Raw genomic sequence first — 13,215 nt, 5'->3', positions numbered from 1 at the left:
CATGTTTTGATTACTACTTCAATGTAAAATTAACATACAACTGATATGTTATTATTTTTATAACAATTTTATATGTTACATTAATGTTAACTTCATAACTTAACATTTTGTGTATGTCTCTTAGAAATGGAATATTATTTGAAATGCTTTTAACACAATAATTTTAAACAATCAACATGTCACAAAGTCAGTTTAACATTCTAAAAGAAGTTAAAGTAAATCTTCAAATAATCATGAACTTTGACGTATAAAATAATCAAATTTACTAAAATTAAATGTTTCTATCAAAAATAATTTAAGTTGAAATAAGTACTATCATGTGTTAATATAACATAAAAAGTAAATGTTCATATTGTATGAACGAAAATGTTCTATCAACTTTTCTGATGAGTCATTGTAACTTCTCTTCCATGTAGTTTTCAATTACTTTGTATGTTATTTTTACATCACACTTAAAGTTGCAATAACAAAAATAAATGTAAAGTATTGTGTTAATTACTTAACATTTCTAGTTTGTCAAGAAGTAACATATGACGAATGAGTTACTTTAACTTAAAATTTAGAGTGGACTTTCTGGGACATGCAAAAAATGTTAAAATTAATATTTTATTTTTTACTGTGTACGTGTGTCCGGACACACGGAGTTTGCGCTTTTATTACATCTTTTTCAGTATCTCGTAAAATTACAGACATGACGTAACAACGTGATTGACGTGCAGCCAACGTAATTATTTATTCTGCTAACGTATCCGATATCAGTTTCCGCGATGAAAAATGAAATTCTCCACTTCCGCGTTGCAGGTTTCCCCAACGGCGTGCAATCTTCGCGACAATCCGTTATTCGTCCTTATCGGTGTATTATTGAGGATTTTCAATACACGTTACGTACGCAAAATAGCACTTTATCGCTACGATGCGCGCAACCTCAGGCAAACAGTAAGTGTGCACGTGTGTAGGCGGTTGCACTGTAGGCTACACAGAAAGAAAGACAACAGATGAGGGATTGTAGTCAGCCTTGGCATCACACCTCTCGTAATATAAGCCGCTTTGTCAACGGCGGACAACGCCGTTTTAATGAAAATTACGCGCGAGCGATATCCTCTACGAGATAGATCGCCGGCATTTTTTTTTATAATTGATTGATCAATTGACACCTGCAGGCTGGAAAATCGATATCGGAGACGTTAAACGTCAATTCCTAATTATGCAATTTGCACGTGTCGATAATTGCGATGCGAGGATAGCATTCATGCAATCACTTCGAGATAATGTGTCGAGACGTACGAATTTGAAACGATTCATAATGGTCGCTGCAAGTGACAACTTTATAACGATCGCACAAAGTACGGGCTTGACTCGTGTAGCAAAACGATCGAGGGCGAATAAAAGATTGTACGGATAAAAATGAAGGAAACATTTGCAGCACATAGTTAACATTCGACTCTAAAACCGGATTGCTACATTATGTGCTGTAGTGTTTCCCAGATTGGACTTTTCCAATCCCTCCCTCCCTGTAAATGTGAGACGATTAACTGTCATTAATCAATAATCGTCATTTTAATTATTATAAGAGATATTACAAACGCTCTGGTGATTCTTTTATATATATTTATCTAATAAGATAGTAATATTTATTTGAAATCTTATTACGGGCCAATTAATCGCGTATAATAATTACATTCCGCTTACGTTCACCTATGTATTTTTTTCGCGCAAACGTGTCCTGCAACATTAGTTAAATTTGCGTAAAAGTTTCAACAAAGTGCGGCTGTTTCAATGCATTCACCTCACTTTGCACAATCCTTTTTCTCTCGTGTCGTGTGTGCTGATACATTTATCGATAACATGATACATTTGTTAGCAGTGCTATCAAACTAATTGCGTACAAATGCGTATGAGCGCAGATTCTCATGAGGGGATGAACAGGCCTGCTTGAACAAATTGTAGAGAAATCTGTGCTGCTCATACCGCTGAAACAAAGGAGGAAATTGGATGATTAACGATAGTTTAAGCGTTAACGTAATAACGTGTTCAAGTGAGTCCATGTATTGGCCATTCCATCGTGTATTCTGTCGTAAAAGATTCATAGCAATTTTACGTTTCAACGATTTCGCGAGCGTGATCTCGTGACGATACGCGGGATAAACAATTTCAAGTATTTTCAAGGCTCGCGTCTAACGGCTAGGTGTCCCGTATAGAATCACGCGATTTACTGTTTCTTAAGAAAGAAATCTGATACAGTACAAATTGTGCAACTGATCGCATATCGGATCGTATTGTTGCAAACGTCGCAATGTACGTGTAGTAAACGTGCTCGTGCGAGCGAGTGCGGCCATTAATTAAGCGTTGTCACTGATTTGCTTCGTCGGGTGATTCAAGATAACACTGCACCGATCAAACGCATTCCACCATTCAGCATTGATCGCAAAGTGAATTCCTCCCGCTCGAAAATTTAATTTTAGAATTTCAGTAACGTAAGCGAGAAATATATCAATTTGTAAGAGGTGAAAAATAACTAGGAGACTGCCTTAGATCTGAACTCGAACTCTCCGGGATCCCTGGTTCACACGCCTAGGTCTTAAGCTGTACGGCCAATACTCCTACTGTTGTGATCAACTTGTTTTCATTCCGATCCTCTATACGACCTGTCAGTCTCGACTATCTTTCCAGATCTTACAGTTCGACCAGCCTGACATTACATTCATCCCCGAATGTCTCCAAATCGTCGGTTCACTCCACTTGAGTCCCTCCCAACCTCCATTTTTGGTTCACTCTTCTAAGTCCCTCCCAACCTCCATGTTGGTTCACTCCTCTGAGTCCTTCCCAATCTCCATGTTGGTTCACTCCTCTGAGTCCGTCCCGACCTCCATGTTCAGGCTTCACTACTGGCCAGCTGCTTCTCAACTCCCTCCTCTCCGAGGGGTAGCGGATTTTATCCCACTTCTGAATTGTAAGAGGCGAAAAATAACTAGGAGACTGCCTTAAATTTGAACTCGAACTCTCCGGGATCCCTGGTTCACACGCCTAGGTCTTAGGCTGTACGGCCAATACTCCTACTGTTGTGATCAACTTGTTTTCATTCCGATCCTCTATACGACCTGTCAGTCTCGACTATCTTTCCAGATCTTACAGCTCGGCCAGCCTGACATTACATTCGTCCCCGAATGTCTCCAAATCGTCGGTTCACTCCACTTGAGTCCCTCCCAACCTCCATTTTTGGTTCACTCCTCTGAGTCCTTCCCAATCTCCATGTTGGTTCACTCCTTTGAGTCCTTCCCAATCTCCATGTTGGTTCACTCTTCTGAGTCCGTCCCGACCTCCATGTTCAGGCTTCACTACTGGCCAGCTGCTTCTCAACTCCCTCCTCTCCGAGGGGTAGCGGATTTTATCCCACTTCTGAATTGTAAGAGGCGAAAAATAACTAGGAGACTGCCTTAAATTTGAACTCGAACTCTCCGGGATCCCTGGTTCACACGCCTAGGTCTTAGGCTGTACGGCCAATACTCCTACTGTTGTGATCAACTTGTTTTCATTCCGATCCTCTATACGACCTGTCAGTCTCGACTATCTTTCCAGATCTTACAAATTTCTCTTGGGTAAAGTTTCACGAGTTTTGCGAGCATGAATTTGCGAGCGGTTACATTGTGCCACAATTGCGTCCGTTGGGATGCCGCAATAGATTCAGTCAACGTTGGGTTACGCGCGTACACGGGATAGCTCGATCCTAAGCGTCTCATACACTAGAAGGGAACCCATTACTGATGGCCACGGATCTCACTTCCTAATGAAATTTAATGGAAAAATAGACCAGGGGGGTCTCGTTCGCGGACGTGTCGCTGGGTAGTAATGGTCCTCGTACTTCTCTCGCACAGTACGCAGTAGCTGGTCGGACGTGTTAAAGGGGACGGAACGCTTGCATCTTTCGGTGAAGCTCGACGTGTGCAGATTTCTGCAGCAGGTACGTGAAGAACGTGGCGGGTGACAACCGGCGAGGCAGGGGGCGAGGGGGTAGCTTTTGGCTGTAACGTTCAACGAGACTCGAGGTTCCGATTTATTTCTGGCACGTTTTCGTGCCACACGCTTGTAGGCCTTTCGGCGATTTTGCACGCGCTTCTTCAGCCGTCTTGTCGGCTCCCGAGGTTGACTGCATGTTGGAATAATCCAGAAACGTAAGCGCTAATGTGCGATTTTAAATCAGGAATTGCGAGGATAAAGAGGAACTCTTTTAGAAGCAGAAACGGAAAAAATTTGATTTGAGAATTACGAGATTGCGGAATCATTTTAAGATACAAAGAACGATTTTTGACTCTTTTCCTAACAATTCCTAAAAATAGTAGCCATGCATAATGCAATCGAACATCGTGATTGAATAAATCTCGACAGCAAACGCGCGACATGCAAATATTGCTGCTAAACTGACAACTCGAGCACAATTGATTCAATCAGATTCAATTCTCGTGCATTAACGATCAATTGAGCACCAATGTGCCGCAACATAATCATGATACCGATGTAATATTAAAGGTGGCTGAATGCCACTCAATGTGAAAAACTCCAAATTTTTTCTTTGTGGACCTTTTGTAAATTTCAAGCTTAGTTATATATTAACGTGCATTGATGTGCCATCTCAAACGATGGTCGCTTATCTCAGCCAATGTCCGAGCAATACATCGTTTTGGAAAAGTGCAATAATTGTGCCGTGCACCAATGATCATTTCCGATAATAATGCATTCGACGCGACGCATCATTCAGATCAGACACGAGTGCTGTTTCGTCCAACGGTCTCGATTCGTGTGTCGATCGCGATCGCGGACGTTTTCGGGATGATCATTGATGATTGCAAACGCGTGCACAAATCTGTACACGTACAATGAAACGCGCGGAGGTAGAACGGACCTTGCGGGGAGCAACAGAAGCGGAACGAGTCCGTCTAGATTTTCCGCAGGTAAAATCAAACAGGCATTGCATACTTTGTTCTGATGCAATGCGCGCGCGTGTGCATATCTCTCGTGATACGCGACGAATGCAAATAATGCGTTCATCGCCGAATTAATTCGGACGATTTCACACGTTTAGCAATTTTCCCTTTATATTTATATCCCTATCTTGCTCTTCGATTGGTACTTTGTATTGATGTAAACACATTAGATCGCAACAAAGTTGTATGATATACCGAAAACGTGCGCTGCCTTTCACATTACGAGCATTCATATAGCTTTTCTTCATAAGGAAATCAGTGGACTATGCGATAAGAAAAATTATGATATAGATGTTTCTGTTCAGTGCGTTCTCATGGCGTTAAACGTTAATCCGTTCGACAAAGAAACCGAATAGCTGCGAAATAATAAAGATTGCCTTTTTCTAATTGGCGTCCATTTACAAGCATGCAACAATAATCGTGTCACTTTGAAAAGAAGAAACGGATTCGTTTGGTCCACGTATGTGTTTTTCTTCCTCATAAATGTCTGTGTCGTTTGCGCGTTTACATGGTCGCGTCAGAATCTTTAGTAAACAGTTTAATTCTCGCGGCTTGCGTACACGCAGTCTTAACATCAATATTAGCTCGCAAAATAATCTTTTAATGAGATCGACTTGACAGACCTAACGGCCGTTGCAAGACGTAATTCTCGGATTATAATGATATTCTGATGTCGGGAATCGTTGAAACTTCTTTTCTTGAATTAATCAAAGCTAAAGGATACGCCAGTAAATTAAAAATAAAACTCCAGAGAATTCATTAACGGTCTCACGCATTGCGAGTGAGTTGACTGATTAGTTAAATTGACTTGTTGTACGTTGCACACGTCGGATTTTTCTTGAAAATAATCTCTAATGCGTTACGCGAGATAATCGAGTCTCACGAAGGATCATGTTGCATAGTCGAGGACAACTTGTCAGCCATGTTGATGTGTATCATTAAATCCGATACTTTAAAATGGTTTTGCGAATTTTTGCTTGAAGGAAAGTGGTGCAGAGACATTGGATACTTCAAAGACATTGGAATCTTGAAATCCTTTATTAATGTTTATTTGTCAATTATCTATTTTCTTCTGTTTTTTCAGAGATTCGCTACCATTCGACGCAACCATCTCAGGCCATCTCAGAGAGAATATGGTAATTAAAATCCTGTTAAGGAGCAAACGAGATCCGTGTTGGTATGATTCAATCTTCCCCCACGTTCGAGAAATATGCAAATGCACATTTTTATCGCGTAAACGGAGAGATGTCTGATTGTTCCCTTTTATGCGTACCTGAAAGTGTCCCACTTTCGCCAAAGTGTTGTCTGTCTAATGAACGGTGTGAGTGCGCGTTCGATAGTAACAGATATCAAGAACACGACAATCATGTAAATCGCTCGCTCAAGGCCACAGCAAGTTACCTCTGAGCAGGTCTTTGAAACTGATTGTCAAATCGTGCAGTCCGATCGCGAGATCGCGGGACGAGCTGCATGAGGGACCTGTTCCTCATTAACAGCCGAAAGTGCGCCAAGTAAATCGCATTCATGGGCGCGCGCCTTCGAGTCGCGACCTTCCCAATCATTCGTTACAGACCGATGAAAACTAAAATTGGTCATTCCCATTCCGGGAACGCATACGATTATTTTTATCGAACACCACAATCCCAGCTAATCGGCAAGCATTTTCGCGACATTATTTTCTTTTATAATCTATTACGATCTAAAACGTTTAACGGATGTGGGCGATAAAGAACAGCACTCGCATTGAATGATCTAATTATTGATGCATTCGATAATACGCCTGTATACAGGGTGTTTCCTAAGTAAGTAGACAAACTTAAGGAGGATATTCCTTGGCTTATTTTAAGAAGAAAAGGTCATATAAACATATGTCCTAAACTGCTTTGTTTTCCAAAAAAAAGTACATCACTGTTTTCGTTCACTTTTCGTTTATTATAGAACAGTTTGTGTTATTGCAAATGAAACAAATGAAAAACAATAGTAACCAAAAAGAAAAATTATAACGAAAAAGAAAATAGTAACTAAAAAGAAAAATAATAACATCACAGTAACTGCTGAAAATGTCCACCTGCAGCCATGATACTGCAGTGCTGTACTTTTTTTGGAAAACAAAGCAGTTTAGGACATATGTTTATATGACCTTTTCTTCTTAAAATAACCCAAGGAATATCCTCCTTAAGCTTGTCTACTTACTTAGGAAACACCCTGTATACGCGATACATATAGGTATCGAGGAACGATCGAGTTAACAAAAGACTCAGCTATGCCATTATTTATCTTATATTTATTAGCATGCGAACGTCAAGCACATTTTCCCCAAATAATAAATTATTCGAAATAACTCGACGAAAATTTACGCCGGTCCCCTAAGAAGCACTCAAGGTGGTCGGGTTACACGGCTCACCCTGTATTTCACTTTTTATCGCTCCACTATAAATCTTCTAAAGGTTTCTACAAAGGTTGAGCAATTGGTATCGTACGACGTTCACCTGAGCGTCGAACGCGGAAACCGCTTAGAAAATATTCGTTAAGAACTCGTTACTACCGTATCCGGCTCGAAAGGATGAAAGGAACCCTCGGCAGGCTATTCATATATAATATATTCATTGTCGATCGTTTAATCGATCGGTTTGCTTATCGAATGTCGCGATTCAAGGACGCACGGTACCGCGGCCGTTTAATCACGATCGCGCTGATACACGGTCTGTATCGGGATGCTTCGTAATTCTCTTGCCACACCTCCGCGCAATTCAAATTACGTCGGTAGACTGCATTATACGGTATATTATACTTGGATGTTGCCTGCTTCAAGAAATTTATCATTTACGCAGAAATGACGATTTGCCGATTACAAGTGTATTTATATGACTAAAATGTAAAATATTGTTTCTTCTGTGAAGCACGTGCTTCATCTTTCATATTATACTTTGTACACAGGTAATCCAGAGATATCGTTGCAGTGCTTTCTCTCATTTATCGGATAATTGACGAATAACGATAGAATAATTGATCATATGGGACAAGGATAGTCTTAATCTTGAACTGTGTGATCCTTGCGATCGATGTTCAAGGTGCCACGTCCCATTTCGGACACGACCACGCGGTAACGACGCTCGTCGACGGCCTTCGCGTCGACGGGAATGACCAATCTTTGGCATGTCCCGTTCTCATTGTTAAACAACGTTAGCGCACAATACTATAAAAAATCGGTCAGTGCAGGACACATTCTATTATATCTACGCTAAACCGGTTCTAGCTTTTTAATGCAAATTAACAATTTATCGTAATAATTTACTAGCAATCGTACGCGATCATTACAATTCGCGCGTTTAAAATTCAAACGCTACACGAACGACGGATATTTTTTATTCGCTCGGTGGACATACAAAACGTCGATCCGGCATCGACGAGACCGAACGTGATCGGGTCACCCGATTGTATAAATTCGATTTCCATGCTTTGTTCTGAGAGGAACGTGCGCGCGTGCAAACGCAAGATAAATATTGACCTCCCGTCAATTCAATCGCTTTTCCATGTCAGCTAATGCGTCGTGTAATGTAACGAGCGCATTCGAGCGTTAAAACTACATGGCTGCCATCAGTTAGTTAACTTTGTAAGCGATATTGCTTGAACACTAATTAGCTCGTTATTTTCTCCAATATACTGCATACTGACGTCTCGCCTGGAAATGAAAATCGTTTTCCATGTTTGCATGTAACGAGCATTCAGATGCGTACAAACGCAAACTCAACACGAGCACGTTTCACGAAATATTTGATCACGTATGACATACATGAAATGACGCACTGAGATGCAACCTGAGATTCTACCGGATCCTAGCCGCGAGGTCGTTTCACATGCTCATCGTTAAATTTCACGTGTGTTCCAACGATATAAACGCAAGTTCACGACAATGCAAATGGATCATCGCAGAGATAATTTCGAAACTTCGATTTACTTTCAACCTGGCATTCGGAACCTTACTCGACCCCATGCTCCTTTTTCTCTCGCCATGCAATGTTCCTGAACTGCTGGAGATGTAGAAGCAATGTAAAAACGCAAATCCAGTTTACTGCGAGATGAACTGTTGCAGAATTGTACGAAGCTGCGGAATAATTACGCGGTGGTCGTCGCGGTCGGTCCAAGGCGTATTAGATATCCTTCGATATTGAAATGTAAACGTGACGGAGGCGTTACCAATCTGAAGTATCCTAAACTCTCATATCTGCCTGCCCCTGAACCCGTAAGAACGCCTTTTGCTGCTACTGCGAGCGTATATAAGGCAGACGGCGTTCTATCACAATGCGCAGTGTTAGATTACCACCTCGACGAGGTCGAGACAGGCCGAGCATCGCGTTCTCGGCGCGCTTAGAGCTTTACACAGTTGTTGCCCGTAATTCACACGCACTCGGTACTTCTCGCCTCATCGAACGAACCGAAAGAACCGACTGCGATCGCGAGTCCACGGTGCAGCTTGTCGTTATTATAAATAAATAAACACCATGGAGAACGTACGCGTGTCAAATTTGATTGACGCATCGACGCGCATCGACAGCGACAAGACCAGCGCTACTAGTTTCGTGAAAGATGTGCCAAAGATCACGAGATACTCGGTAAGAAATTAGACTAGGGACGCGGGGCAGGGGTTTAACGTCCATATTTTTAATGCAAAAACATCGTTCTTCTTCGTTTTACTCTTTTTCTTCTTAACGTAGGGTGAACATTCATCCGGGATCACTCATCTGCGTAACGCGTCGACAATTTCGCTGCATAAAAATTATCGCGCTTTCAGTCTCTGATTCCAATTCATTGGGCCCTCCATTCGGTGACCCTCTTCTTCAAAGCGAATAGATCTTTGCGGGAGGATGGGATACGTTTCGCTCTTTGCCTTGGCTGGTCACTGCGATACACGAGCAAACGCGCTCTAACGCGATGATCTAATCATTTTCTCACGACAATTGTAGGGCGTCACACAGTTATCATTATGCAGATTATTAATTATGCTGAAAGGGGGAACTGTACTACGTAAGAACACTTTGTGCGTAAGGATACGCTACCCTTGACGTGACATAACATGATGACGAAGAAGATATAACCGGAGTGCATTTTTTAACGAAAACGCATAATATTAATATAATGCGTAATATTTCCTACATGCTGCTCTTATCTTTATCGTGAACGAATATTATGAGCACAGTAAATATTATGGCAATTACATATGAAACGACTTTTCGCAGGCGGAAGGGATAAGCACATAATTGTGTAATAACTTCTAATACGAAGGTGTTGCGCACTAAATGCGAAATTCTTTTCTATTTTAAACACACGTTAGTTATAGATGTACATATATTTAATCGTTTTTGGTTTCTCAGATCCCCTTTACAAATCGTTTGTGCTCGCAAGCGATTTCATCGGCTCTCATAAATCACTACCCAGAAGTAGATCAATGACGAATTAGCGCCGGGTGGCGTTGACCGCGCAACACGACCGGTCATGTGTTGAAGATGCCTCAAATGAGGATGCTTCAACGCGCTTCAAACGCTTGATGTCAATCGATTAACCGGAATCAATCCAATGCAACATCCATAAAATTTCCGAATTATTTAATTTCGATAATCAATTCGATAATTTGCAAGGTTCCATGCAAAGGATCCTGAATTTGCGCTTTGCATTGCTCAACGCGTACTTAATAATTTATTTTAGCGAGTTACAAACATTCCAAGATACCAAGATACGGGTAGTTTTAATTAAAACGTCAAGACGTATTCACTATTTTTCCGTATAGCAATTCTAAAGCAAAATTAATTTTTGTTTCCAAGATCCTTAATTTAGCAATGCTGTTATCTGTTAGTTGGCCGATTCGGCGGACGGGTCGAACGGTGGAATGGATTATCACATCGAGATAATTAACAAGGACGATAAACTGAGGGTGTTGAAATTCTTGAGACGATTCTTCTTCCGGGATGAACCGCTCAATCAAAGTATCCAGTTGATCCCGGAGGGTGAGGACAGCACTTGCTGGGAACTGGAGGATTATTGCAGTAACGCATCCTTTGAAAACAACCTGAGTCTGAAGGCGGTCTCGGCGAATGGTACCATCGTTGGAGTCTCACTTAACGGTAAAGTCGTAACGTTGTTTTATTCGCCCGAACCTTTTATTTGTTTAATGGATCACGAAAACGTGCGTCCAAATCACATTTGATTGATATGTTTTGGTCACAGATTTTTGGATATTTACGATGAAAAATACCGAGATACATATTAAGATTAATACACATATACATTGACATTAATGTACGCAAAAAATAAATATATGCATATTTTGCGGTTAAGTGGACGCGAAAATTACCGGTTAATGTGAAATAAAATCGCGTATGCAGACGAGTGCATGCGCGGAGGTAACTGAAGAAATGTAACGGTACAGTACGATGTTACGTAAAGTGGTAATATATATCTCAAAGTCCCGTGAGTTATTATATCCGATACCGGTTGCAATTCAAAGTAAGATAATTACATATAGATTCCTGATAAACATGTATCCATTGCGATTTGAATACAGATTTACATGACTAATGACATGAACGAATGACACGAGTGGCGTAAGGTGACGAATGTTATATACATACATATCTTCATAATAAAAAGTAACAGTATTCAAATACAGAAATAAAATAATAATAATACTTTACCGGTAAATAATTATCGGTAAAAAAAAGAGGAGAGGTTCACATAACACGAGGGAGCGGAGCAATATATCCCGTTACCAAACTGGAAGGACGGCCGTATCGTTTACAGTTCAGAAAGTGGTTTGATCCTTCTTCGACAAGAGTCGAATTTTATAAAAAAAAAAACAGTTTTATGCGATTCACAATGTTAATAGAGGAAGAACGGTACTATTTCCGTTCTAAATCGTGGGAACGCCGCAATTAAGAAACGAATAAAAAGGAAATAAAAACGTTAAATCATTCGTTCACGATTGTACTGAAAGATCTATAATCATAATACACACACACGCGCGCGTGCGCGCGCATGCTGTTCGTCATGCTCTTATATAGTTCAGTTAATTCAGTTCGTAGCTTGCTTGCTAATTAATAGTCATCGTTAGTAATATGCTAATGCATCGTAAAATGCGTAGCTGCACATAAATGTTACATATATATATATATAATATATGCATAATTATCTACTAAAACAATTTCTCGACTTGATTCTTCTCGCACGAGCGTTAAAATTCAAGCAGGATCGAAAAAAAAGAAAACTGTTACGTTCAAAGTCGATCACGAATAAACTAAATTAAACGTGACACGAAAAATGATTTATGTGACCGAAAGCAATCTTTTAATTAATTATTACAGCGAATAATTCAGTTTATAATTAAATAGCGGAACCAATAACGGCAATTCCCAAGTGATATAAATGTGCGTGTATATGTATCATTTATCGTTAAACTGAATCAATATATTATTTCGTGTCGTAAAGAGATTTGTACTTTTTTTTTTATTAAATTTCCTCTTGACCGCAGGTAAAATGGGCCCTCCGCCAGTCGAGGAACCAGAATACATACGTTCATGCAAAAACGCAAAATTTAAGGAGATACTGAAGCTGCTGCACTACATAGACAAAAACGTGAACGTGGGCGAACGATTTCGGGATTTGAGCGTTTTGGAAATTAGAATAATTTCAGTGGATACAAATTGGAGGGGAAAGGGTATCGCGAAAGGTCTTATAGACAAATCTATGTGAGTATTACATCGGTTACACATTCCGATACGGGAATGTGAGATTAAGTCTCGCTTACGCGATACTGAGTGACTGAGTTTGTTTTTCGTCTGTTACAGGGAAGTTGCGAAGGCGCAAGGATTTCATTACGTCAGGGCAGACTGCACGTCTCAGTTCTCCGGTAAGCTCTGTGCACGAATGGGTTTTAACGCCATATACGAACTCGATTACAAGGATTATGTGGAGGAGGATGGGAAGCAAATATTCTCACCCGCGTTTCCACACACCACGGCCGTCACGTATATGAAACAGTTGTGAGGATCGAACAGTTTCATACGTATATGTATATGATGCCGTATATATATGTATATATATATATTATTTAAAGAATGCGATTTCCTCTCATGTATGTGATATTATGTATGAAATACATCGCAAAGAGTGTAATGTATAATTAATAATTAAATAATTAAAATAAAATAAAACAATATAATGTATAATTATTACAGAATAATTG

At 40.3% G+C, this 13,215-nt stretch overlaps 1 protein-coding gene across 3 annotated transcripts; it reads left to right on the top strand.

The window, feature by feature from the left end:
* The first annotated feature begins 3,817 nt into the window (after positions 1–3,817).
* Positions 3,818–13,184, top strand: LOC105281564 (dopamine N-acetyltransferase). Of its 3 annotated transcripts, XM_011342866.2 has the most exons (5): positions 3,818–3,958; positions 6,064–6,115; positions 10,831–11,098; positions 12,502–12,718; positions 12,818–13,184. In XM_011342866.2, the coding sequence occupies exons 2-5, from the start codon at positions 6,113–6,115 to the stop codon at positions 13,014–13,016; spliced, it is 687 nt and encodes a 228-aa protein (XP_011341168.1). In that variant the 5' UTR covers positions 3,818–3,958; positions 6,064–6,112; the 3' UTR covers positions 13,017–13,184. The 3 variants fall into 3 exon arrangements, with proteins under 3 accessions (XP_011341168.1, XP_026829856.1, XP_011341167.1); XM_026974055.1 differs by lacking the exon at positions 6,064–6,115 and having other exon boundaries at positions 3,827–3,958; XM_011342865.3 differs by lacking the exons at positions 3,818–3,958; positions 6,064–6,115 and adding an exon at positions 9,274–9,592.
* The last annotated feature ends 31 nt before the right edge of the window (positions 13,185–13,215 follow it).

This window comes from Ooceraea biroi, chromosome 12, assembly GCF_003672135.1.
Source record: "Ooceraea biroi isolate clonal line C1 chromosome 12, Obir_v5.4, whole genome shotgun sequence".
In the NCBI taxonomy this organism is placed as follows: Eukaryota; Metazoa; Arthropoda; class Insecta; order Hymenoptera; family Formicidae; genus Ooceraea; species Ooceraea biroi.
The sequence above is the reverse complement of the archived record's forward strand: the minus strand, read 5'-3'. Positions and strand labels throughout refer to the sequence as shown.

What these genes read in the sequence shown, in the direction of transcription:
- LOC105281564 (XM_011342865.3), top strand. Translation starts at nt 9,482, where the DNA reads ATGGAGAACGTACGCGTGTCAAATTTGATTGACGCATCGACGCGCATC. An exon ending in CAAAGATCACGAGATACTCG is followed by an intron (nt 9,593 to 10,830) that starts GTAAGAAATTAG and finishes GTTATCTGTTAG; the next exon opens with TTGGCCGATTCGGCGGACGG. An exon ending in CGTTGGAGTCTCACTTAACG is followed by an intron (nt 11,099 to 12,501) that starts GTAAAGTCGTAA and finishes TCTTGACCGCAG; the next exon opens with GTAAAATGGGCCCTCCGCCA.